This window comes from Odontesthes bonariensis, chromosome 16 (genome assembly GCF_027942865.1).
Source record: "Odontesthes bonariensis isolate fOdoBon6 chromosome 16, fOdoBon6.hap1, whole genome shotgun sequence".
Taxonomy (NCBI): domain Eukaryota; kingdom Metazoa; phylum Chordata; class Actinopteri; order Atheriniformes; family Atherinopsidae; genus Odontesthes; species Odontesthes bonariensis.
In genome coordinates, this window is record NC_134521.1 from 23,371,285 (window position 1) to 23,399,149 (window position 27,865).

At 45.1% G+C, this 27,865-nt stretch overlaps 1 protein-coding gene across 9 annotated transcripts in view; it reads right to left on the reverse strand.

Moving 5' to 3' along the window:
- The window catches only part of tcf7 (transcription factor 7), a 67,315-nt gene that overhangs the window by 2,849 nt on the left and 36,601 nt on the right, over positions 1 to 27,865 (reverse strand). For 2 of the 9 annotated variants that reach the window (XM_075486645.1, XM_075486649.1), the window contains exons 4-12: positions 27,381 to 27,507; positions 17,279 to 17,366; positions 13,968 to 14,057; positions 10,199 to 10,318; positions 9,811 to 9,973; positions 9,367 to 9,474; positions 8,483 to 8,530; positions 6,531 to 6,579; positions 4,505 to 4,577 (exon numbers count right to left, since the gene is read on the reverse strand). In XM_075486645.1, coding sequence (XP_075342760.1) covers positions 4,505 to 4,577; positions 6,531 to 6,579; positions 8,483 to 8,530; positions 9,367 to 9,474; positions 9,811 to 9,973; positions 10,199 to 10,318; positions 13,968 to 14,057; positions 17,279 to 17,366; positions 27,381 to 27,507 — 866 coding nt within the window. The remainder of the gene's footprint in view (positions 1 to 4,504; positions 4,578 to 6,530; positions 6,580 to 8,482; positions 8,531 to 9,366; positions 9,475 to 9,810; positions 9,974 to 10,198; positions 10,319 to 13,967; positions 14,058 to 17,278; positions 17,367 to 27,380; positions 27,508 to 27,865) is intronic. The other 7 variants (XM_075486650.1, XM_075486652.1, XM_075486651.1 and 4 more) reach the window with 5 other exon arrangements.

Consider the following 27,865-nt stretch of genomic DNA (forward strand, 5'->3'; position numbering starts at 1 on the left):
ATCAAAAGTTTTCAAATGAACATCAGAAGGCGCCTGATGCATTTTCAAGACAAGTCCTGTGATGTTAAAGTCAAAAGTGAAGCAAAAGTGTGTCTGGAGAGAAAAAAAGGGCTCCGAACAACTCCTCAGTTGTTAAGCAGGGGACTGGACTGATCATGCTGTGGGCTCGTGTTACATCCTCAGACACGGGAAGCATTTCAGTGGCAGAAGGAAGGATTCATTCAGTCAAACACCAGCTAATTCTGCTGATGACATAATAACGCTGAGGATGAAAAGCAAACTGAACGTGTCTGCAGGACAAATGAGATGAAAAAAAACCTCCCCACTGCTTCAAAAAGTGCCCACAAGCAGCGGTACAATCAGAAAATGTAATTAATAATATCAAAAATACATCAGCTTTAGTTTCACGAGTTTAGAAGATTACATCATCCTTCAGTTTGACCAACTTTGTGTTTTTAATCCGGTGCTATCAGCGCCCGACATGACACAAACAGCCTCACAGAGTTTCCCACAATAAAAGCACCACAAACGTAGCATTAAAGGGGAAGTTCGTTTTTTTTCGTTTTTTGTTGTTGTTATCCGGGGCTATCGGGGGGCTTAAGGGAGCTTTCTACGTGTCTAGTGCAGCGCAGCTCATTCACTCCGGTAAGGACGTCCATCGTACTCAAAGTGGTCGTCCACTTCGTCAAAATCTGATAAATGTCCTGCCATGTTGCAGAAAGCTTGCAGTAACAAACTCCGTGTGAAGTTAGCCGACGGTCACACAGCACGTAGTAAATAAGCTGTGCTGCAGCGACGCACGTCGATGAAGTCATCCCACTAGACACGTTTGTAGAAAGCTTCCTATAAGCACCCCGATAGCCCCGGATAACAACAACACGGCAGCTCTGAACTAGCAATGCAATAGTACGCGTTCATTCATTCGGCTCAAAGTATTAGTGAAATAAAGACAGATAATGCCTTATTTAGCCCCGGATAACAACAACACGGCAGCTATGAGCTTACAGTGCAATAGTACGCGTTCATTCATTCATTCATCTTAAAGTTTTGTTGAAATAATGCCTTATTTAGAGGCTGTATTGTCTCTGCCCTGTTCTCTCCCATTCTACACGGATCTCGAGTGATCTAAATATCTTCCGAAGGACGCCGACTTTCACCAAACTGTTATCGGTGAGTAGATGAACGTATTTTATGCCAGAAATAAGGTCCAGGTTTAAAAAAACCGAACTTCTCCTTTAACTGTCCTCCCGTTCGGAGGAGCGAAACACAGGATCTGACGGGGCAGCGGCGGTGGCCTGCTGTGCTCTGTGAGGCGTTACACTTAAAAGCAGAGCTGTGTGCTGCTGAGTGCAGCATCAAAGTAGTTAACAGGATCCCATGATCATTACCAGAATATGATATGAGTCACCAGGTTTAACCGCAAGGAAAGGCGCGAGGCCATATTTAGACAGAGGGAGAGAAAGGGAGGAAGAGTGCAATAGAAAGTGATTTCTAAATGTCAGAGTTCACCATCAAAAGGCGCCCGTTACCACATCGCATGAATGGAGAAAGTTGAAAGCAGATGGGCATGAGAACGCTGTCAAAATGCAGTGCTGCGGGGAACATATGTGTGTGTGTGTGTGTGTGTGTGTGTGTGTGTGTGTGTAGGGCTGTGGTGATAAGGATTTGCTCAAACCACATTCAGCCCCCTTTGTTCTGTCAAAGCGACACACACACACACACACACACACACACACACGCTCGCACACACTTAGATTTCCATGACGTGATAGTGGGGAAGACGGCGGGGTTGCTACAGGGCTGTGGTGGTAGAAGCTTTTTTTTTCTGCCGAACCGCACAGATTCCTGACTCCCTCAGCGAAGCCGTGGACTGTCGTGTACTGTAAATCCTGCTGCGAGCGAAACGGAGAGAGGCTGACACAACCTGCTGCTCATGATTCACGTGGTGCTGTTACCATTTCTCCTGCTGAGGCTGAGGAGTGAGACAACATGAGGAAAGAAAAGAAAAAAAACCCTTTGGATTAGTGCTGCGGCAGGAAGTGAGCTGCAGTAAGTGTTCCCAGTGATGGCGGATTAACTGCATCTGCTGAGGAGAATCACTTTCCTCGCACAACTTCACTCTCTACCAAGGAGCACGGAGAACATCTGAAGGGATCTTAACTCGGGCAACAGATTTTTTCGGCGTCATAATGAAAAAAAGACAAATAACATCCTAAATAAGGTGCAGATTTCACATATAACATAAAATATATGTCTGTCTAAAATCTCACCAACTGCGTAGCAAGAGCAACCGATCTCTAAACAAAATCTAAAACAATCTGCTTCCCTTTAATATTTGAGAACTGAAAAAAACCCAAAACTGGATTTTCAACCCAAGACAGCTGACACACGCAACGCTACAGTGGTCTTTTGTTACACTTGAAAAGATGAAATATTAGCCTTTAACCTTGTAGCACCCATAGTTGCAGATATGCAACAAGCTTTTTATTTTATATACATTACTTATTTACATTATATTTTTATTTATATTTATATTTACATTACATTATTTGATTTTTTAAATTTACATACATTATTTACATTCATGTGTAATATTTTTTTACATTACATTTTATGTGCTGACAGTTGTCACAGCAATCATTTTCTTGGCTCAGTGAATTACACTCTGCTTTGCGGTGGTCTGTTCTAGTTGGTTCTGGTCTCGTTTGGTGTGGTCTGCTTTGTCCACCTTTCACAGCGGTAATGGGAGGTCAGGTCTCCAAATTGTATTATTATGATTATTTATTTGCATTTTATTATTAGCTTCATGTGCACATTTTTGGCTGCACGGTGGTGTGGTGGTTAGCACCGTCGCCTCACAGCAAGAAGGTTCCAGGTTCAACACCCAGCTGGGGCCTTTCTGTGTGGAGTTTGCATGTTCTCCCCGTGTATGCGTGGGTTCTCTCCGGGTACTCCGGCTTCCTCCCACTGTCCAAAAAATCATGCATGTTAGGTTGATTGGCATCTCTAAATTGTCCTTAGGAGTGAGTGTGTGCATGCATGGTTGTTTGTCTCGTTTGTCTCTATGTGGCCCTGCGATGGACTGGCGGCCTGTCCAGGGTGTACCCCGCCTCTCGCCCATTGACTGCTGGGATAGGCTCCAGCCCGCCCGCGACCCGATCGACGGATTCAGCGGTATAGATAATGGATGGATGGATGTGCACATTTTTTATTTACATTAAATTTTTTGCATTTTATATGTGCTTCACTTTTTCACAACAAAGATCTGTGAAATCTGTTTGATTTGTTGTTGAATGGAAAGTTTATGATGCACTTTGTATTAAGAATGTTCAATAAAGGTCTATTATATACATTTTATTGTGGTAGCAGCAGTTACTGGTGAACTTTCACTATACCTTTTTTGCCGAACGATCTGCAGAGAACGACTTGGTTTTGTGAACAAAATTAATCAGGAAAGCCCACAGTTGCAAATATGCAACATTGCCTAAAATGATCAAAAATAGCCCAATTCCAAAAATATTGGTTTATTCCCACCCAAAAAGATGCAAGAAGAGCCTAAATGATTTTTTTCAATGATTATTCATATGCTTGGGTGCTACAAGGTTAATTGACCTTTTTTTAACGATTCTGTTTCCTTGGTTCCATAAACTGATTGGACTGAATAGTGTAGTGGTAAGATGGCCACCTTTCATGTAGGGGACCTGGGTTCAAATCCCCTGCATGAAAGGTACTACCTCCAGTGGTACCTAAGTAGGGGTCCTTAGGCAAGACCCCCGTTAGCCTACCTGTAAGTCACTTTGGATGAAAGTGTCTACCAAATGCATAAACATAAACTACATGGTTGCCAAGTGTTTGCTGTAAAAACTAGTGGCTATTTCCTCACTCACACCAAAAAAATGGTGAGGAGGTTCACATCTCACTTCCTGTGTATGAAGCAATCACAGGGAAAAGCTGCGAGCAGGCAGAACATGTGGGGAGAAACAAAAGGTTCGATTCTATCTTTAAAAACAAAAACACTCCTATTGTCTATCTGACCAGCCCTAAGGTTTTTGGGTTGAGTGGTATTCCCTGTTCCCCATATTTTACTTCCTCCCTTCCTTTGTAACTTCTACAAAAGCTGAATTCCCGTTTTCTGCCGCTGCAGAATTACACACTGTACGGATTTAATGCTTCCATCTGCGAGGCAGCAGGTTAGTGACAGTGGGCATGCAGAGCTCAGGACACATTCTTTGCTTTGTGAACTCAATCAGTGAGTCATGACAAAAGAAAAAGAGGCAGAAGCTAAAGTCGCAGCGTCTTGTGGGCTTGAACAGGCTGAAGAGATGATAACAAGCTCCCTGACAGCTCCGTCTCTGAGAGGCGATGAGTAAGTAAGAGCAGATCAGACAGAAGTGATGCACTGATGAGCAGACAGTTAAACAGGGGAGAGACAATGAGACAGTTTGTGGGACAGCAGCAGCAGCGCGGTTCAGTGAGGCGGGTGGGGTGGATGCTTGGTACACACCTGCAGGGGCCGCACCAGTCCGTTTGTTGGTTGAGGCCGAAGCGAGCCCGGCATTTCTTAGGAGAGCCCGGGTCTGAGCCCGGTGCGCAGCATGCACAAAAACAGGACGGAGGAGAAGCAAAAACAGACAGGAGCAGAGGCAGAGGACACAGGTTAGAGGAGGAGGACACGGAGAGGAGAAGAGAGAAACGAGAGCTCGTCAGCACCGGTTGAGCTGTCTGATCAGAGAGAGGCATCGGGTAAAACGTTAGTGGAATGTTACTGCACAATGCAACGTCAACAACCGGCAGAAAGTCAGCTGAGACGGAGAAACACAGAGAGAGGGCAGCCGTGCTGTGAAACTCAGGACACGCAACCACCATTCCAGCAAAGTTAGGATGCCGAGTAAAATGTGGATCAAAACTAAATGCAGCGACTGAGGAAATATCACTCAAATATCTGAAAGCAATATTTCACTGACAATAGAGCCCACTGTGGATATATACATCAAAGTCAGACATTTTACTATGTCGTGAAAAAATATTCGCTCATCTCGAATTGGATGGCAGTGTGTAGCATCCCCACTTCTTCTAACTACATCTGCAAACATCTGGGAACTGAGGACAGCAGCTGCCGGACCTTTGGGACCTTTGGGAGGGGAATTCCGTCCCATTCACGTCTGATGGAGGATTCTGGCTGCTCAGCATCTTTTGCTTTCACAGGGTGCCAAATTTTTTCAGTCGGCGAAAGGCCTGGACCGCAGGCAGGCCGCTCCAGTTCCCAAAGTCTTCTACTACGAAGCCACGCTGTTGTGACAGATGCTGTAAGTGGTTTAACTTTGTCTTGCTGAAATATGCAAAGACTTCCCTGACAAAGGACATCAACTGATTGGGAACATATGTCGCTCTGAAAGATCTTTCCAGATCTTCCCGTACCATCAGAGATGCAACCAGCCGGATGGTCCCTCTCCTCTTTAGTCTGAAGAATGAGGCACCAATGATCTCTGACTGGCATTTGAAACTTGGATTTGTCCGACTACAGAATAGTTTTCCACTTTATCTTTGGCTGTCACAGAGATTTGGCTGTCTCCAAATTCTCTGAAACCTTTGACGTCATTATGTACTGCAGAATATTCAAATAATTTGTAGATTTTTGCAGAATCACTGCTCATCTCTACCTCTGAGAGTCTCTGCCTTTCTAAGGTGCTCTTTTTATAGCATCACGTTACTGAGCCCTTGAATATCTTTCATGAAAGCACGAAGAGTCTCCCATTGGTTTTCTTTGCTCTCTTGTGAATAAAACATCGGCTTACGATGTTTGCGCCGCACTGCGTTTGTTCTCATTTCACTGGACGTCTCAACTTTTTTGGAATTGGGGTTGAAGAAAGTTTTGCACAGAGAGAATCCAGAAATACATTTTCAAAATTCAGCTGATAATTAAAGAGCCCATATTGTTCATTCACTCATTTCAGGGTTACACTTGGTAATGTTAATGTGCAGCATTAAACACTTTTTCTCTCTTTTAACACAAACCCTTGCTGAAGCACCCTGTTTTAGCTGCTGTCTCTTCCAGGGCCTGTCCTCTCTAACGGGTCGGATGAATGGTCAAAAATGATGGCGTGTGAGGCAGCTGCTCATTTGCTGTTTCACAAATGTCAAGCCAGCCACTAGGCTGCTATTGGGCCAATGTGTGACATGTAAAACCTGGACAACAAACCTGTGTTTCAGACAGCTGAGGTCCTAGAAAAAGGTTCCATCAAACACAGACAGATGTGAACACATAAAGGCACAATAAAGCCTCTAAGACTCTGACACCTAAAACTTGGAGCAGCACTTTTTTTTTTGCACAGTGGGATTACAACGTCTACAGTTCAGGTTATGTGGAAAGCAGAGTGGGTGGAGGGTTTGACGTTAGAGGCACATCCTGCCTCAAAGACAGCGCCGCCGCTTCAGAGCGCCAACGCAAAGTTTGAACTCAACTGAATTCTTTGAAACACAAGGGCTTTGGAATCGGCCATTTGTCTGCAGACAGATACTTGTATGTTTACCTGTGTTGGAGTCCTGCTGCTTCTCCCTTTTTCTCCTCTTCTTCTTTCCCTGTGGGAGAAACAAACAAACAGCCCCAACTCAATGAAATGAGTCTGGCTCAGCTGTGGAAATGACTACTCTGTAATAAATCCTCCACCGGGGCTGGAAATGATCAGATTTTTGCTGATAAATCCAGTTAATTTGGTTTGTCTCCAGCTGGGTAACACACTCAGATTAGTCCTTTTGGTAAAAAAAATAATGGGACTTTGCAAGTATAGCTGCTCTCTCATATATACACATGTGTCAAATATCTTGACTGGCTGGCAAAATGACTCTCTAGAACTGACAAAAGTCCCAAACTGTTGTCTTTATTCAACAGAAAATTAGCACTTTGTTGAAAAAAAACAAAAAACTTTCTGACATGTAAATCCATTTTCAAAACCAAGAGATTGAAATATGAAAAGTTGGAAGTAAACAGCAACCAGGTCAGGCGATGCCTTAATGAAGCAAGACAAAAGCAGGAAAGAGAAACGAGAAAAAAACACTCTGTATTAATTCAGTCTCTGTACACTCTGTTCATGCAAAACCTTGAGCACACTCCCGTGAATGTTAACTGCTAAAAAAAAAAAAAAAGGAAATCTGAGATGGTCCAAAAACACCCGTTTCAAAAGGCTTTTGGTTCACCTCGCATCCAAAAAAAATTTTTAAAAAAAATGCTGTTTTCATATTTCTGTCCATGTGTGGCAGTGTCTGCAGGCTGATTGTGATGTGCAACTGTTGAGGTAAACATCAGAGCTGTACACACAGATCCGGTGATGGTGAACTCAGCCCTCATATTTGGGTGAGATGAAGGATGTGGGAACAGAAATCTACCGCCTACGCTACAATGTCTGCCCTCCTCAGCTCGCTGTCAGCATCGTCTATGTGGTTACAACAACTCCTCTTGCAAATGAAGCTTCTCTTGTCTGTGGGTGTACATGGTGTGTGTGTGTGTGTGTGTGTATATGTATGCATACACTAGCCTATATGCAGGTTTTATCTTATTCAGTGACTTGGAGGAGAAACCCTCTACAGGTGCGGGGGCGAGACGAGGAGCCTCTCTTCCTGTTATGCTTGTAGGTCCATCGCCTTTTTTTTTCTTTTCTTAAATCAAAGGAGCAGTGATGCAGAGTGCGGGGCCTTCTTCAACTGCACCAGATGACATTTCACGCCCAGCGCTGACACCCTGAATGCAGGTGTACTTATATCATCATTACACGGGCTCCTTGATTATCTCCTATTTTGCTCTCTTAGCAACAGACTTTTGGAACAAAGTTCACCTCGAGCTCGGTGTGAAACAGAAAAAACACAGAGCATTCTTCAGGTGTTTTGTGTGCGTTATAAACCACAGTCCATGCCTGCCTGTATATGTAGTTCAAGCTCAGTCACATATAGAGGAGTAAATAATGCAACAGAGAAAAGCATAAACAGGTTATCAATCCACTACAAAGCATCCTCTATCTCAGCCTTGAGCTCATGATGACTATTTACCACCAGATCTTTCCTCAGAAACTATGTGGCAAAGTTGTTTTGCTTTACCAGCACAAGAAAAGAAGTGTTTTTAAAGGGATACCAGGTAAACAAATAGATAAACTGAGGCAGTGAGGCCAGCCATGCAGCCCTGCTCTCTGTTAGTTGAGCAAAACGGGCTGATTTATACCTCTGTGTAATGCAGTGTTTAATGGCGAATAAGTTCAAGACTCTGTGAAATGTCTCCATAACTGACCAATTGGATCTGCTCGTGCGGCGGCCGCTGCTTACATGCTGTTTCGTGAGGCTTGGAGCGTGTGAGTCATTAAGATTTTTTTTTTTTTTTTTGGAAGGTGCATGCAAAACTTTGCACAGAGATACCCACAACCCCTTTCATGCAGCTCCTCACACACTCATTTTTTCCACCACAGAGGTATAAATCCACCATAAGACGTATCCCTACCCAATCAGCTTTACTCTTTTCCCCTGCGACCCCGCTAAGGCCCGCCTCCTGCAAGAGTTCAACAGCAAACTGAGAAGTGAGAGGCACACAGCAGCCTAGATTGAGCACATCCCCAAAACATTCGACTAAAACGCATGCAGCACACAGGTTTGTGTGTCCTAACGTTCTATCACTTTTCATTAACAGGCCTGGGAGCCGGTAATCATGCTGCTTGTTGACATATTAGTCAATGAGTAAGAAATTTATTCAGCTCTGAGGCGAGAAAAACTGAAAATGTGCTTTTATTCATTTTCTTTTCACCCTTGTTTTATTTACAGGGAATCCCACCAGATTTGATTGTTTATTTCATCAAATGGTTTCACAGATATTTCAAAGCTATTAGGACTTTTTAAAATGTAGCTCTTGGCTTACAGGAGCTACTTAAAGTCACAAATATTATACTAGATCATCGAATAACTTGCCAAAGTATAAACAGCTCTCAATAATATCTTATTCTTTTTTTTGGGGGGGAAATCCATTTTTATTTAAGTAAATTCTAATTAAACACATTTCACAAAGTAATTGTAACATCACACAACACGAATACGTAACACTCTTCTACTTGATAAGATTTGCTTGTTGCTACAAGCTCACTGTAACCGTAGCAACCAAGTGACGTCTTTTACTCAAGAGATCTAGCGATCGTTCCGACCACAGCCCACAGATATCAAATTCATGACTTTTAGGTTGCAATGTTTCAAAAACAGAGTGGAAGCGTCTTTAACATTTTCCTGATAATGCTTCTGTAACCAGCTCCTCATTTTGAAAACATTCATACAGTAGCTGTTTGGAGCGTGGGGGAAAAAAAGGAGGAGACGAAGGGGAGGAGGGAGAAGAGAACTCACGTAGTTGTCCCTAGCAGACCATGTTGGGTAGAGCTGCATGTGCAGTTGTCTTTCCTTTCTGGCCAACTCGTAGTACTTGGCCTGTTCCTCCCGGGTCAGAGCATGCCACTGCAGACACACACAGACAGCAGAGGAGAAGAAAAACGGTGAAATAAATGGCTAAATCATCAACACTTATACACATATTCATCAATAAAACAAGGCGATATTGTCCGGGAGACATAAAACCTGATGGGTCAGTTCAACTCAGTTGTCTTTACACTCTCTTTGAAAGAAAAGACAGAGATAAGAGACGGTTTAGTTTTGAGAACCCGCTCCTGGTGCCATCTCAGTGGCTGTGGTTCACCTTACCATACTCCTCTCATGTTGCTCATGTGTGAAATGAGAGGCTGACCTGGAAACAGGATTAGTCTGTGTTTCAGCGTGCGAGCGTGCGTCCCTCACCCTTCGTCCCAGAATCTGATTGATGGCAGCGCTCTCCTTTAACGTGCACTCTGCGATGACCTTCGCCCTCATTTCCTTCATGTACAGCATAAAGGCGTTCAGGGGTTTCTTGATGACCGGTTTCTTGGGCTCCTTCTCCCGCTTGGCCTCCACCTGCGGCTTCCTGAAGGAGGAAGAAGAAGAGGACGGGGTAAGGACGGGTGTGGGAATATCCCTTAATGTGATGTGGTGAGAGATCTTTCTTTTTAGCTTTTCATTGTCCTGAAAATGCTGATATTTACTGCCATAAAGGGGAAGATTTAAACAGGTTTAATGCAGACACAAAATTGGATTGAGCTCCAAGGCTGTGGTGAAAGCAAGCACGGCACGAAGGGTGGAGGATACTTACATATACATGCCCCTGTCATACTGTTCGTGCTCCTGTTTGCCTGAGGGAGGAACTATAGCTGGGTGGGGGATCCCTGTAGGATGCATGCCCGATGGTCCGAGCATCAGAGAGTGAGGGAACCTGGTGGAGGGAAAAAATACAAATAGAAAGAGGAGACAGTGACAAAGGAGGGAATTTAGAGAGAAGCACTGAGTCGGCAGCAGAGTGGACGGTTAGCGACAAAGCAGGAGCGCGAGATCTGGGTAAGCAATTAGCCTGAAAGCATGAAAAGCCTGCTGGATGTGCATCTCTTGTCGAAAAGGGATTTTACGTCACTTGGTAGGGTCAACCAGAGAACAAAGCTGTTTTCTGTTGTGTTCAAACTGATGAAAATCAAGCTTCCAACAGCAATTTGGACAAGACTAAGTACTGAATGTAAGACTTAGTGGACAGATGGGATGAGTGACTGAGGTGAGAAAAGCTTAAACGAAAGAACATAAGACTAGTGTTCACGACACTCACTGAGATTAAAACATGATGTGATGTTACAATTTGTCAACACTAGAGGGCGCCGAAGAATTACCAAGAGAGAGGTTGGAATTTAAGGAAAACTTTCTTTCCATCCCAGTCAGTGCACTGGTTAACCACTGGAGGATTTTTCTTCTTTTGTCCATCAGCTTCTCAGATGCTTTATGTGTGTTGAGGATAAGAGTGTCGAAGCAGACTGACAAGGAAGCAGCCCTGAGCATCAGCTCACTGGCAGCTTCCAGCAGCTGAATGAACATGTTGGGTCAAGATCCAATCTCAGCACATTGTTTGTTTTAGCTTTCACGTGCGGTCAGCACTTACAAAGTGGGGTTCAGTGCAGTTGACAGCTCAGGTGCCACCAAAAAGGCAATAATAGAGACATGCAGGTTGGGTGATGCATGCAGCTCTGAAACGAGAGACTATAGAAACAGATGTTCCCAGCTGAATGCGGGTTAAACCCCAGTGGGTTGACATTAGCTTTAAATTGAAACATTTTGGCATTTGCTGTGCAGAAACCCCACTTATCAGTCTAAAACAAACCGTGTGAAAGTTTGGATGAATGGCTGACGAGGAGAAAGCATTCACGTGTTGCAAGCAGGGACTTACACTTTGTGTGTGCGTCTGCGTGTGTGCGTCTGTGTGTGTGCGTCTGCATGTGTGCGTCTACGTGTGTGCGTCTGCGTGTGTGCGTCTGCGTCTGCATGTCTGGGTGTCTGCGTGTGCGTCTGCGTGTGCGTCTGCGTGTGTGCGTCTGCATGTGTGCGTCTGCATGTGTACGTCTGCATGTCTGGGTGTCTGCGTGTGCGTCTGCATGTCTGGGTGTCTGCGTGTGCGTCTGCATGTCTGGGTGTCTGCGTGTGCGTCTGCGTGTGTGCGTCTGCGTGTGTGCGTCTGTGTGTGTGCGTCTGCATGTCTGGGTGTCTGCGTGTGCGTCTGCATGTCTGGGTGTCTGCGTGTGCGTCTGCATGTCTGGGTGTCTGCGTGTGCGTCTGCATGTCTGGGTGTCTGCGTGTGCGTCTGCGTGTGTGCGTCTGCGTGTGTGCGTCTGTGTGTGTGCGTCTGCATGTCTGGGTGTCTGCGTGTGCGTCTGCATGTCTGGGTGTCTGCGTGTGCGTCTGCGTGTGTGCGTCTGCGTGTGTGCGTCTGTGTGTGTGCGTCTGCATGTCTGGGTGTCTGCGTGTGCGTCTGCATGTCTGGGTGTCTGCGTGTGCGTCTGCATGTCTGGGTGTCTGCGTGTGCGTCTGCATGTCTGGGTGTCTGCGTGTGCGTCTGCGTGTGTGCGTCTGCGTGTGTGCGTCTGTGTGTGTGCGTCTGCATGTCTGGGTGTCTGCGTGTGCGTCTGCATGTCTGGGTGTCTGCGTGTGCGTCTGCATGTCTGGGTGTCTGCGTGTGCGTCTGCGTGTGTGCGTCTGCATGTGTGCGTCTGCATGTCTGGGTGTCTGCGTGTGCGTCTGCATGTCTGGGTGTCTGCGTGTGCGTCTGCATGTCTGGGTGTCTGCGTGTGCGCGTCTGTTTGTGCGACTGCGTGTGTGCGTCTGCGTCTGCGTGTGTGCGTCTGCGTGTGTGCGTCTGCGTCTGCGTGTGTGCGTCTGCGTGTGTGCGTCTGTGTGTGCGTCTGTGTGTGCGTCTGCGTCTCTGTGTATGCGTCTGCGTGTCTGTGTGTGTGTCTGCGTGTCTGGGTGTCTGCGTGTGCGTCTGCGTGTGTGCGTCTGCGTGTGTGCGTCTGTTTGTGCGACTGCGTGTGTGCGTCTGCGTCTGTGCGTCTGCCTGTGCGCGTCTGCGTGTGTGCGTCTGTGTGTGCGTCTGTGTGTGCGTCTGCGTCTCTGTGTATGCGTCTGCGTGTCTGTGTGTGTGTCTGCGTGTGTGCATCTGCGTGTGTGCGTCTGCGTGTGTGCGTCTGTGTGTGTGCGTCTGCGTGTGCAAACTGTGTGTGTGCGTCTGAGTGTGTGTGTGCGTCGGCGTGTGTGCGTCTGCATGTGCAAACTGTGTGTGTGTGTCTGTGTGTGTGCGTCTTCGTGTGTGCATCTGCGTGTGTGTGTGTGTGTGTGTGTGCGTCTGCGTCTGTGCGTGCGTCTGTACCTGCGTGTGTGTGTGTGTGTGTGCGTCTGCGTGTGTGCGTCTGCTTCTGCGTGTGTGCGTCTGCGTGTGCGCGTCTGCTTCTGCGTGTGTGCGTGTGTGCGTCTGCGTGTGTGCGTGTGTGCGTCTGCGTGTGTGCGTCTGCGTGTGTGCGTCTGCGCGTCTGCGTGTGTGCGTCTGCGTGTGTGCGTCTGCGTGTGTGCGTCTGCGTGTGTGTGTGCGTCTGCGTGTGTGTGTGCGTCTGCGTGTGTGCGTCTGTGTGTGCACGTCTGCGTGTGCATGTCTGCGTGTGTGCGTCTGCGTGTGTGCGTCTGGGCGTCTGCGCGTCTGCGTGTGCGCGTCTGCGTGTGTGCGTCTGCGTGTGTGCGTCTGCGTGTGTGTGTGCGTCTGCGTGTGTGCGTCTGTGTGTGCACGTCTGCGTGTGCATGTCTGCGTGTGCATGTCTGCGTGTGCATGTCTGCGTGTGCATGTCTGCGTGTGTGTGCGTCTGCGTGTCTGTGTGTGTGCGTCTGCGTGTGCGTCTGCTTCTGTGTGTGTGTGTCTGTGTGTGTGTGTCTGCGTGTGCGCGTCTGCGTGTGTGTGTCTGTGTGTGTGTGTGCGTCTGCGTGTGTGCGTCTGTGTGTGCACGTCTGCGCGTCTGCGTGTGCGCGTCTGCGCGTCTGCGTGTGCGCGTCTGCGTGTGCGCGTCTGCGTGTGCGCGTCTGTGTGGGGATCAAATGTAGCTAAAATGAGTGAAATGTAGTTTAAAGATGAAAAGAAAAGAAAAATAGAGGTCTTAGCTTCAAATCCACAGCCAAATCTTTAATGTGTGTGTATTTTTTCATTTTTTTTTTTCACTGTGATGGTCGATACTCAGGAACACACACAAACAAACAAAGAAAGGCAGCAGTACATTGAATAGCACTTGTCCTAATGGTATTCAGTGTGTGTAGCAGCTTTTAGCCCGGCTCAGCTCGGTTTGGCTCGACTCAGCTTGTTTGTCCTGTTTATAGCACACTGGCTCCAACTGGACTTTTATCCGCTGGAGGGGCCGAACATGAGTTTGCCACAGCGAATGGAAAACTCCTGCTCAGGCATCCCAAATGTGCTATAAACAGGATTTTGACGATGATGCGTGGCATTGCTTTTGTTTTCTTTTTTTGGGGGGCTTTTTTCCCGGCTGGGTTCAGCCGGCCGGCTGCGGTACCTGGAGTAGGACGAGGCGCTGGGGAGATTGGAGGAGTAGGGCTGCCTGAATCCACAGGGGGTCAGGGCAGGATAGACTGGCTGGCTCTGCCTGCCACAGCACAGCGGAGAGAGAGACGGCAGCAGGTTGTGGCTTTTAGCTTCACAGGTAAAAGTCTTTCAATTTTAAGGAAAACTTGAATCTACTTTCATCTTAACTTAAGAACATATTCTGATTGAACTCGGATCTAAAAAGCTCTTCGAATGACAACTGTCATACAGAAAAGATTGACTTCATATTTCCAGTGGTGTAACTTGGTAGCTGGAATGATACTTGCTTCCCTTTTATCTCTTATTTACTGTCCTTTAAGTTCTTTCTTCCTTTCCCTATCCCTAAATTAAATGTATTTCTTCTTCTTAGCAATGTTTTGGTTTTCTTTGTATAAACGTGTCAAACTCATCTCCGTGTATTTTACACGTCAGCATTTCAGTGCACCAACAAATAGAATAAATACATTTAAAGTAAAAACCCGAGTTTAATGCAAAAGGCTTAATTCTTCTCCTGATGCTGAGATGCACAATGAGAAGCCCGGATCAGCACTGCTGAAAGCTGTGTGTCAATACTGGGCTTACGTAGTGGGAGCACAAACACAAACACACACACACACCGTGGGAGGTCGAGGGTGGGGATGGAGTGTAAGACAGAGCCTTTGATATGTAGAAAACTGCACCTCCTGGGAGCCAGCGCAACCATCCCCCCTCAGCTAATTCATCCTTGTGTTTCAGTGAATGCAAACACACACACACGCTTCCATCCACATCTATCATTTCGACTACCTTTAAAATCATCATAATCATCACGCATACTTCCACTTCTTGTCGCCTCAGCTGCATCTGCTCCGAGGCACCACGACGTAGCGCTGCAGCAGAGCCCAGCAGCAGCAGGGAAGAACTCCAGATTAAACTGGCCTCAGCCCCAATCAGGTCACACTGCACTACTGATCAAGTGCTGTTCAGATAAAGGCAGGCCCAACTGAAGCCCACTTTATTTGTTTTAATCTCACTCACACTCTGAACCTAACAAACAATCCATCAATCTCTCAGTTAATCTCTTTTTTTTTTTTTTGATGGCAGCTCCTAAGTGTTTGACGTCAGTCAAACAGAAAAACCCCTCCTACAGTTTGTGAGAGGCGTGACTGAACAGAGGTATGCTGGGAATGACATGAAAAGCTACACAACCCACTCTGTTGGGGCTGCTTTGCACCTTGTTGTCAAAAGAAGAGAAAAAAGTTACAGAGCAGATGCAGGCTGACGATGAACCGGCGCACCCGACCCTCAGAGCCAGACTCTGAGCCAGACTCTGAGCCAGACTCTGAGCCAGACTCTGAGCCAGACTCTGAGCCAGACTCTGAGCCAGACTCTGAGCCAGACTCTGAGCCAGACTCTGAGCCAGACTCTGAGCCAGACTCTGAGCCAGACTCTGAGCCAGACTCTGAGCCAGACTCTGAGCCAGACTCTGAGCCAGACTCTGAGCCAGACTCTGCCATCTTTTGCACTCTAACGCATTCGATCTGCTTCTTTTAATTGGCAACGTTTTAAAGTTTGAATGTTTCTGTCTCTGTTTGACGGACAACAAAGAGTCTTTTGTCGCACACTTATTGTGAGTTTCATGTTCACACCACAGCAATCACAACCGCAAAGCTGGAAATAACAAAACAGAACAAGACAAAGCACGTCTCCGATGATTCCTCACATCCTCCCGGTGTGAGGCGACTAACCGGTAATCCAACAGTCCAGAGGGGACATGCGGAGGTGGTCATGGAGGGACGCGACTCCCACGATACGATACGAGTCCAAACGGCAGAAAACAACAGTTTGACATTTTAACCGCTCATTCTCCATCTTCTCCCCTGCTCCTCCGTCAACAAAGGAGCTCACTCCAAGGGGCCAAAATGAGCACATAATCTGGGTTAAAGGAGATTATCTGTTCATAATACTTGTGAAAATCCATAGTGAAGTGTTCTTGTCTGAGAGATAACAGGCCCGTGAATCACAGCCTTGGGAAACTTCAGGGGACGGACGGCAGCGTGTCCTCTACATGTAAGCAAGTGCACACACAAACTTTTAAAGCGTTCCTCCCAAATCTCTGTGACATTTGATGTAAGCCTTTAACTGTTCCTGCAGGGAATAAATGGATTTGTGTTGATCTATTCAGCCACGGACGTCTGAATTTCTAAGTTCACAATCAACCGGCATGACATCGACTCACAATCAGCTCTGAAACCTGAAGTGAAATAAGAGAATGTGGAACACGAGTGTTTTAGGCTCCGTCACTGCAGAGTTTCTGCTCTGCAGTTTCTGCTCGAGCCCATAAGAAACTAACTAAAAGGAGTTGTGTCACCAAAACACTGCCGTGGACAAAGGCCAAAAACAAACACGTTCTGATTTATACTTTGAAAGTCTTCGGGAATTTCCTAAAAGACCAGAATCTAAACGAATGTGCCATTATTTCCAAGAATCCACCTCTAGGCCACAAAGTTTCATATCCAATGAATTAAACAAGTTTTGCATGAGTTGTGCTGTGTCCTTTTGCTCCTCGACAAGATGTTCTCATGGCAACATCAGCCAACTCAAAATCAAATCAAAGTCACTGTACAACAGACAGATACATCATCATTCTGCTCGGGATTTCATTTCAATTTTGCAGCCGTGCACGGTCCTTTTGTGCTGACAAGGGTTGAAGTCACGAGTCCGGAAACAAACAGGATCAAACAGAACGGTTACCGCGACAACGTGATTTTGAGCTCACTACCCTGACAGCAGGTGAGCTGGTGATGCATGCTCCCCTGACCTGGGTCAGAGGGCTACAGTGGGTGGTGCTGCTAAGAGTTCAGGAAGTCTCTCCTGTTTACTGCAAAGTAAATATCTGTATGCCCACGACTTGTAATTTCAAATTCATTCAAATTCCTTGATGCACTAAACAGCCAATAACCAAAAGATGTCCCCTTTACAACAGATAAAAAACAGAAGTATTCACATTCAAACGGACGGAAAACATTTTCAACTTTTTTCACTCCGGATTGGTGCCGGTCCCAGATAGCTGCAGTTAATGTTTATATTCATTGGCTGGTCTGTAAAACATTCTCTAAATTCACTAATCATTTGGTCTATAAGGATAAATGGAGAAAATTGTCCAGAATTAACCTGGAACATTTCAGTGGTTCAGGGTCGCAGAAACGTCAGTAAACCAGAAGAAATCTACACGAGGAGGTTAAAGTGACTTTTTAGAACATTTTAGTTATCAAACGATGTGTTTGAGCGTGTGCAACTCACCAGCTCATGGATGGAGAGATTTGGCCGACGCCGCCTGGAGGGAGGGAATAATACCCCGAGAGGTCCTGGGACTGGTGCCTGTGAATGCCTGGAGAAAACACAGAGGCACACACATTCATCACAGTTTTTCTCATTTGCGTAACTTCGCTCTCGATATCACGAGACAATGTCACCTTCGTAAATGTGGGAACTGCCTTTAAAGACACACAAACGACCAGGCCGGGGTTTGATGTGCTATTAGCACCATTAGCTGCCTGGGAACCTGGCATTAAGTAACACAGGTCACACACTCCTAACTGTGTCTGTGAGAGGAGCCTCCACTGGCAGCTACACCAGACAGAGGCTGTGGTAAAAGTGCCCACATTGTAAAGACGCACAAAACACGGGCTGATACACACCCAAACATGCACACAAACATTCAGAAATGCTTTCCAACAAAAGAAACACAGACTGCGTGACTCTCTGCCCTCACACAGTAAACACGCAGCCTCTCTCCGACGGTCTCTCTCTTTGTGCCCTTCAAAGGAAGTCATTTGTCAACGGGCAGCACCTAGCACTTAGCGCGGCCGGGCTGCTAACCTGTGTTTGCAGCAGAGGAATGCTGCAGATGACTGTAATTTGGCCGTGGCTCCAGGCCTGTCTCAGGACCCCGAGCTGCCATAAATCTGGATGACAGGAATGTGACTGAGTCAGCCGACCTGTCTCACCACTCCACTCCCCCCGTTCCCTCCACACCCATCTTTCCCCTCTCGTCTCCTCCCTCATCCTTTGTCACTAACCTCCACCGTCCAGACTCCTGCTTTCTGCCCTCATTCTCACCCCTCCTTTACCTTTGACCTTCCTTTATTACAGACCCCAGCTCTTGTTGTCCCTCTCTCATCTTCTTCTTCTTCATCCATCCCCGAGCACACATCCATGTTTTACCCATGTTACTTTAAACATGAGCGTTGTCACATACTTTCTCATTAGTGAGCCCCATACTTTATGAGGCTTGTGAGCAGTATAAACTTTGCAGAGAGGTTAGTACACGAGATTTTGTACACAGATTTAATTGAACATTTATTTAAATTGATAAACACCACCTGGAGCATGTTCATCAGACAAAGATAACCAGCTGAAATCTGCAACACATAACTCTCTCTTTAGTTTCTTTAGCACTCTGCTGTCAGAGCTCACGTGGCCAAAGTTCAGCATACGGATACAGGTCTTAATAATCAGGGTAAATTCAATCTATTGGAAAGAAATGGTTTACACTCAAGAGCACACACACACACACACACACGCACGCACACACACACACACACACACACACACTCGTGCAAACAACAGCAAAACAAAGGGAGTTTGGATTACGAGGCTTTGCAGCAAAGAGCAAGATCATTTGAGTCAGCAAACACATGAAGTAGAACACTATGGAGAAGCAAACTGAACAAAACCATTCATTTTTTCCAAATAAACAACACTCGGTGACTCAGTGGGAGTCCTTTTTTTTGCTTTGACTGGACAAAAACTCTCTTTGTTGAGTCATCGGTGCTACCTGCGTCTCTTTTGGTAAAAAAAGAAAAAAGATCTGCATAGATGAAGACTTTGAGACCGTGGCTCACCAGGCAAAGATGCACCCAGCTGGAAACTCCAAAGTGGAAAAGAGAGAAACGTGTCTGCAGGAGTTCATAAACCGTCGCAGCGAATCTTGTCGTCAAATTGGAGAAGCAAAGAGTTTCATTCTTTATCGCTCAGCTTTGCAGCTTCAGCTGCGGTTTTCTCCACGACTACAGGGTCCGAGGGTCACGGGGAAGACTTTTTTGTTGCCGTACTGAAGAACAAATCACTTCTCAGAAACAGTTTAAATGCTTACATCTAGTGGCAATAACATATTTTTCGGGGGCCCGTACTATAAAAAGTAATTTTCACTTCTCCAGCAAGCGGCACGTTTAAGTTTAGCTAGAGACGAAACAGAGAAAGTTATTACCACTATGACAGGTCTGGCAGGAGTGTGGCTTTTGGCAAATATTAATATGAACTCGACATCCTTTTTCGAAATCACGCGTTTTCCCCAAAGTAACTTTCTGACAAACATCAAAACCGAAATCCTCAAGGCAATTCTATTTCAGCGTTTAACTGGTCACGCCTCTGTGTGATGGAAACACGAAGCTGGTTTCTGCACATCGCAGTTCTGCCTCAGCTCCGACACCCTGTCAACGTTTGGGAAATCTGAGGGGGGGAAATTAGCAACAGTAATGGGGCAGTTTTCTTTGGAATGCCCCTTTTAATGCGGCCGTCGAGTAACAACTACAGCGACTATCTCACGCTCTCCATGTCAGCGTCTCGGGAAACACTTCAAAGGGGAACCATTTGAGTCAAGCTGGCGCTGTGTGAGCTCGGTGTCAGAACACGTGCGCGTTAAAGTGAGAGTCGAGGAGCTGAAAATAGTATTCCTGCGCTGATAATGCGCCGCGGCGGTTCTAACCACTGAGAGTGAAAGCGCTGCATCTTCTGAGCCTTTAAATGAGTTGACAATCAGCCTGTGTGGTGTACATAAAAGCGCCCAAGACCAGAAGAAAGTTTTTAGTGTTTTGTTACAGTAAGGACGGTAATGAGTGCTGACAAATTTCTACTCAAGTACAGAAACGGATACTTTTTCAAGGAACGAAGATCAAAAGCTGTAGTAATAATAAGAGTTGGTTTTTAAACAGTGTGAGGCTACAGATGGATTTGTTTGATTTTGTGATCTTATTCATCGCATTTCATTTCTAATACACAGTTTCACTTGTCTCATTTTGTTTATAGGCAGCATGACTCACAGTCTCGCTATCAATTCAAACATGCAAATCAAGGAAACACAAACACAAATAGTCAGTCGGGACCCAAATAGAACTTTTTAATGTATTCTTTTTTTTTGTTGCAATTTCATTGCTCATCGTTGATTTGTATCCATTTTGTGCAATTTGTGACCCCAAAGAGACAAATAAATGGACTAATAAAGATAATAAAAACAAAATGAAACACAAAAGCATTAAAAGAGTCTTAACAAGTTTTATCCACCCAAAGAATTATACAGCAAGAACTAACTTAAAAAAATGATGAGATGTTTGACCTTTAAGGCCGTCAAGCTCATAAATTAAATGTTAAAAACAGAAACTAACATATAATTTACTGGCAACAAATCAAACAAGGAATGTTTGTTTGTCTCAGATTGTGTGCTCTTATTTAGTTTCTTACTGTGGGCCTAAACATTTCAAAAACTGTTTTGAAAGACTGTGAGATGATTCCTAAAACCGGGCACTAAAGGTTTTAGTAAATGTTCCTCCAAACATGTAAAAATTGTGCTTTTGTTGGGGACTATTTTCAGTTCTGTGTTAATACACATTTGGTGCTTTAGAGCTAATGTACAGAAGCAATCTGTAAGCTGCGGTGTTTGTTTTTAACGAGTGACATCAGGCTTTAACTGTACAGACAACACTTGCTGGAAGGATCAGTTCATTTGATTGTTGGATGAGGTCCCTTCATGGGCTTTGATAATAAATAACATAACCTAATGAACAATTCAGAAATACCCCAAAATGCAACATCATTCAGCACTCTGCCATAAGACACAGAAGTGCACTATAGGCACAGGCTTGTTTCACTTCTGCTTTTTCCTGTTGTAATTTATAATCTAATGTCCGGCCAACAGTCGTAACGGAAACACGACACGTTGTGATGGCGCTCAATCAAGTGGGAAGAGTCTCGAGTTTTGAATCACACGCGGTGTTACGGCTGACTGCAGGAACGACTGAAGTGACTGTGCTGACCAGCTGGGTCGCACCGAGTCAAACACGACCCGACAGAGAGGTCACCGCAGCCTCGGATCACCAATCTGACATCTGTCAATCTACGGACTACAAGAAGAAAATTATTACTTTTTTTTTAGATCAATCATCTTAAACAAAGAAAAAATTTGAGAAAATTTGAAATGACTAAATATCTAACACATATGTTGATGAAGATTCTCAGTCACCCAGGCCGTGGTAGTCACAAGCGCTTGAATAAGGGTGACTGGACTTTTTACACTGGAAAAAATCTAAATCTTACCAAGTATATTTGTCTCATTTAGTATCTCATTACACTTGATATATAAGACACAATTGCCTAACAAGTACCATTTCAGCAAGATATAGGGACTTGTTTGAATACAATACATCTTGGATATCTTGTTAAGTGAAAAAGTCTTGAAATCTTTCAAAATTTCAAGACCACTTTTATCTCAAAAGTCCTAAATATCACATTTTATTTCAAGAAATCTTGACAAGCCGATCTTCACTAGTTCTATTGGCAGATTTTTTTTGCTTATTTCAAACAAAAACGTCTTGTATTTGTTGTTTTTTTACTTATTTTTGGAGGGGCATTTTTTCCAGTGCACCCCTCATCCGAAAGGCTTCTCCGGTTTCTTCAGGCTTCTATCTAACGCACACATCCGGGCAACTATTTCTTTGGGGCTGCTCAATCAGTGTTTCTCAATTCCAATCACCCCGTCATGAAGCTCTGCAGTGGCCTGATCAGGAGCCGTTCATTTGAATCAGGTGTGCTGGAGGAGGGAAACATCGGAAACATGCAGGGCAGTGGGTCCCGGGGACGGTATTAAGAAACACTGTGTTCGATAATTGAACGTGTCTTTAGGGCGGTGGTCCAACTACTATGGCTGCATGAGGACACAAAACCAAGGGTTTAGCAAGCTCTTTGGCAACCTTGGAAACTGTCACAGTAAGTTTAAGTCTTCTACTGCATCGGAGGGAGGTGACGACGTAAAGCTGGGCTTAGATGTGACACTCTTACTGCCGTGTGCTGAAACTGCACTGCAGCCAGTGTTAGACCTGACATCAGGTAGGTCTTTGTGTCACCAAAGTTTCTGCAAATCCTTCATATTTTCATCTGATGCCAGGAAAGCTTAACCCTGATATATTCTAACGTGTTCAATAAATCGACAGCAACGCACTGCAGTGCGGTCGATGCTAAAAACAGACGAGCAGAGCCCTGACGAGAGGCACATGACGGGAAAATGGAGGGTAGGGGGGCTTGTTCAGTTAAAAGTGACTGAAGGTAAAGTCACATTTTAGGCTGCACCGAAACAGACAGTGGGTGGTGATGGAAATAACACAGGAAGTGAACTGTGAACCAAATGCACGTTAGAGGAGGTTAAAGGCAGAAGCGTGTCGGCAGGGCAGAATTGTGACAGAGACCTGCAGATGCCTTCACAGGAACGTTCTGCTGGCTGCCACTTACACCATGGGACAGTATAAAGAGCAGGAGCGAGGGACTTCCACACATCTGCTGTGTGGTGACTCAGATTAAACGGGACCAGTGTGCAGGGATGCTTCCAAGAAATAAGCTTTTCAAACAGACACAAAGCAAAAGTGGAAGTCACGATTCTGATTTCCTTTTATCTTTTACATTAAAGTCACGATGGACATAGTGAACTCTGCCCTCGTTTCTTTGAATATCACCAAGAGACTGGGGAAAGGTGCAGCTATTCACAGATTAAAAGAGAGAAGAAAACAAAAATCAATGGAAATACAGTAAAAAAGGCAAAAACAGAGCTTATGTATTCTAATGAGCTTGAAAATGAATAGCTGGTCTGAGCACCTTTATTCTCCAACACAGCCTGAACCCTCTCAGACGAGCTTTCTGTCCTCTCTTTAAATAGTCTTCAGGAATAGTTCTCCAGGCTTCTTGAAGGACATCCCAAAGCTCTTCTTTGGATGTTGGCCGCCTTTTGTTCCGTTCTCTGTCAAGATGATCCCACACTGCTTAAATAATGTTGAGGTCCTGTTGGCACTGATTTTCAGGTATTTGGCACAGCTCAGCCTTTTCTCCCTGTTTCCCTTCCTTGAGAACGGCTTCTTGACAGCCACCCTTCCATGGAGCCCATTTCTGATGAGGCTTCAGTGAACTGGAGATGGATCAGCTGAAGGTCCAGATGCATCTCTCGGGTCTCTGCTGAACTTTTTCCTCTTTCTTAAGAACATCACTTTCAGATACTGTTCGTCTGCCCTTCGATAGTTTTTTATGTGTACACGCAACACTGGTTAATTTCTCGAGTTAGTTTCTTTTTTTTTCCAGTGCTTGAATGATTCACGGGGAAAAAACAAAACACGTTCTTCTAAAACTGTCCAGCAAAAAAGAGTGAAAGATCAGCGAATGTCCAAAGAAAAAAAAGATTGCTCAACTATTTGCTCAATACCACTTTAACAGATCACAAGAAAGCCTGGCTGCTTGGAAGCTAAACACGAGGAAATGACTAAAGACTTTAGCACGGCGCTGTCTGTGTACTGTATGGGAAGAGCTGGAGAGCAAATCCTCTGTAACAACATTCAGCATTTTTTATGTTTGAAATACAGAAACTCCAAATGATGCTGGGATGCTTTAGAAAAGCAAATACCAGATACAGCTCGATAGCAGAAGGCTGCTTTTTGTTTCCACCAACTATCGGTGAGGAAATGCAGTCCCTTCAGAGAGCGAGCCCGGTTAGCCTTCACTGATATAATATATAACAACATGCTGACAATAAAAGGGCTGATTCATGCTCTATGTCAAAACAAACAGAGAGTTATTGGTTAACATAACAGTGTCCACCTGGCTGAAGTCTGTTTAATAAGTACTGGATAGAAACTGTGTGCACGGATTCATGTAAATAAATAGTGATCTCACATTGTTTGACTTAAACACCACAAAGAGGGCCGACTGTTCTCAGACACTGAGCTCGTTCACAGTGTTTTCAATGAGACGGGGAGCTATGCGGATCAAATGAAATCCAAAAGTGCTTTTATGTAAACAAACCTGCCCAGACTGGTTATAGAAAATAGTAAAAAAAAAAAAGCAATAAAAAACAGAAGATTAATTGAATTGTCCAGAAAGGAACTAGATTTTGCTCAAGTCATGCAAAAGCCCATTTTGGCCTCGCCACACAGAGATCATCCGTCAGCTTTCTGAATGCCACATCTGAACGTTTGGCCTTCTTTTTTCTCTTCTCATACTTTGTCCGTGTGGGACAAGTTACAGCTTGTAAGGACCCAATCAAGGCAGAGGCACACCTCCATGAAGCAAAGCCCGCTTCGACTGGTAATGAATGACAGATGCATGCGTGAGCCCCGAAAGGATCAGGAACTGAAGATGCTAAGCTCACAAACACCCTGGGAGTATTTCCATAAAATCGAACAAATCAGTATGAAAAATCTTTAAATCACCCGCTGCTGTTTTTGCTGTTCACGTATTTTCAGCTCTCCTACTGCACTAAAGTAAGTAGGAGATACAATAAATTGTAAATAATACAATCATTGTAAATATTTATAATTTTTTTGAGCTACTTGACTAATTTGAATTTCCCCCATTGGGGGATGAATAAAGTATTTTTCTATTCTATTCTAAAGAGTTCATGTTTAAAGGCAATGAAGGGCCTCAGATCCAGTCTCCACACTTCAGCTGTAATCCTCCGAACTTCTGTCAACAGGTCAGAATAAGATATTAATCCATAAATATAGAAAGAGGGCGGAAAAAATGACATCGTCGATGATGCAACCAACATCTGTGATCAGCTGACAAATGACAGGAGGGACGTAGGGTGGTGTGTGTGTGAGTGTGTGTGTGTTCCGTGATGTTCCTGAGTGGAAACAGTCAGAATTCAGGTGAGATTCTCTGAGAGAAGTTCTGTGCTGCAGCCAGGTGTTAGTGATGTGTGAGGTAGAAGCAGGTGGCTCAGTCTGTCATTACAGGCTGAGTCACAGTGCTGGTGTCAGCCGTGGGCACACACACACACACACACACACACACACACACACACAGGGAGTCTAGACAAGACAAGGAGCATGTGTTTGGAGGGAAACGGGGATTTCCAGCCGGAGCAGGCAGGAGATTGCCTGAGGTCTCTGTTTAATACCTCATCACAACAGTACAATGCATTCATTCTTCTTTTGTGAATAAACGCTTGCTTTGTTGTCATAACCGTCAAAGTGTTTCGATGATCTCATTCAAAAGGTTTGAAACGGAGAAGCTCCTGAGGGAAATCCGGGCAGCGTTAAGAGAATCGGTGAATTTCCCACCGACGTATCGCCAACCGCGACGTCTCCAACGCCACAGGACACGTATACAGCCGACCTCTGCCTGCTCGTGTTTTTGGTGGCAGCACATTCACTCGAGTGTTTGATATGTTCTGAGAAATAAAGTTGTAATAATTTGGACTAAAACGTGCCCATAATCCCTCAGGTTACACCACTGAGCACCATTATCATTTCAAACGTGCGTTTACATTTACTGAGCACCTTCTGGTTATTTTTATCCATAAACAAAACTTGAAGCTTCACTGTTCACTAAATGATACTACCAGCCCACACAAATGATTAAGGGTTCTTACGGCCTTTCACAAATGCATGTTCGGCCCGTTCATCTGAGACTCTGGTTGTTGCAGAAACTCCCGTCTGCAGCGCATTTAACGCAGTTTACTCAGAAACCACACAATTACATCAAATAATAACTGAATAATAGTTATGTTTTACTTTCATTTCTCTGAAAACATACACCCACACTCCTTCAATCACTCAATAACCGCCATGTATGCACTTCCTTTGTTTCTCCTCCTGTTTGTCTTCCTTTTTTTCTGATTCTGACTCTGACTCTTTTTAATTGATCTACGTTCATGTCAGTGATGTAACCGAGTCTATTTCTCATTGTGTGGTGAGTGCTGCCTGGAGCTCATATGTGAAAGATGGGGACGTAAAGCCAGAGCTGAGGTGCCTTGAAGTGCAGCAGGCCTGTTACCACGAGGGGTTGTCTCCAAAAACCGCTCACGACAAACCCATTAAATCCACAAATTCCCCCACGAGACATTACGGCGTCATTAGTTAAATTAGTAGAATTTCTGAGCAGCCTCCCTTGGAATGTACATCAGTCAAGACAAGAAAAAGTTTCCAACAAAGGCTCAAAAGTTGTAAAATGACTACGGTTGAAAGATGGTTACACACCTTCATAAAGTGTGCAAAGTTTGATGTGAAGTTGTCATAATTCATACTTACCATTTTCTAAATAAAACAACAACAGGAAAAAAAAGATGAACAAAGAAAAGAAAGCTTCAGTATCCAGGAGGAGACGGCTTATGGCTGGTGGCATCTGTCATGCTCAAACTTTTGGGTTTTGCTGTCACTCGCAGTTTGTCGGGTTTATTGATTCAAAATACAAAGCAAGGCTTGCAATACCAAAAATACATACGTAGTTTTCTGGGTGACATCACAATGGCAATGCTAATATTTTTTCACGCAGTAGATGGCGACGATTGCTAAGTTTGAGCAAAACATTACAAACTAACTACAAATACAGAGGAGCGACTAATTTAAAGAAGAAGGGCCATTGCAACATTTACAAAAGCAGTTCAAAGTTTCTAGAGTGAAACGGACAGTTGGAGGACTGTGTGGCGGGCAGGTCGGCCAACCGACTCCGCCACCCTTTAGGCTCCGCCTCCAGCGAGGCAGAACTCCTGTGGCGTTTGAATGTCAGGGAGTGTTTGTTTGTGACTTCCAAACACAGAACAGTGTGTGTTTGTATGCAGCGCTTGCTAAGGAGAACCTTGTGTGAGCTGCTGTGATGGTTTTTGCGATTGTCACCCTAATTGTTTCCATCTTTGTGTGTGTGTGTGTGTGTATGTGTGTGTGTGTGTGTGTGTGTGTGTGGTTGGCGGTCCCTTCAGGAGAGAAGGCCACTTCAGAGCCGCCGTGAGACCGCCACAGGCTGACGGAGCCGGTGCCGCCACTTCACACGCCGTGTGCGTGCCAGCGTTTTAATTCATGTGCGAGGGAGGGGAGAACATATGAATATATTGCATTTGTTACATTACATTCCTCATGTGTGTTTGTGCGCACATCTGGTAAAGGGATGCAACACTTGGGCGTATGTGTGTGTGATGGAGAAGACGGCGCAGACAGAATGTGTGTAATCACGGGAACATCGGCAACAACTCAGCAGCTGTCGGTGTTTGTTTGTGAGTGCGAGAGAGACACTTCTGAAATGTGCCTCAGAGCTTCACTTCAGTCGTGACGCCTGCATGCGTGTGTGTGCGCGTGCACGCTAAGTGTGTTCTCACCCGTCTTCTGGCTCATGTCTGTCGGCAGGTGTGGAGGACTCGGGCTGAAGTGGTCGTTGCTGTAGGGCAGCAGGGAGGTCAGCGGATGCATCCCGTGCGACTGCTGTACCACTGAGACTTTGTTGGACTGCAGAGGAGACACAAAAGCACCAACATGTATTTCAGATGGAATCGGTAAGATTCAGGATGGCACAGCTTTATTTTTCACCTTTGGAGGGAGACCCATCTCCCTGCTGTAAGTGAGACATGAGAGTTAAAACGAGGTGTCAGACTTTCTATCGTAATGATTGTTGTAATTACTAATGAGGCTTTGCAATTACATTTCAAGAGGTTCGTTGCTGAACGTGATCAAAGAACATCACAACCATTCGTGTCTTCTTTTCGCTCGTTTGCACAATTTCAGGAAAATCTCAGCTCTGTCTTTGTTTTCTTCTCTTCACTGAGTCACATATGGGAAAAAAAATGTACATCTAAGAGTCTTAGAA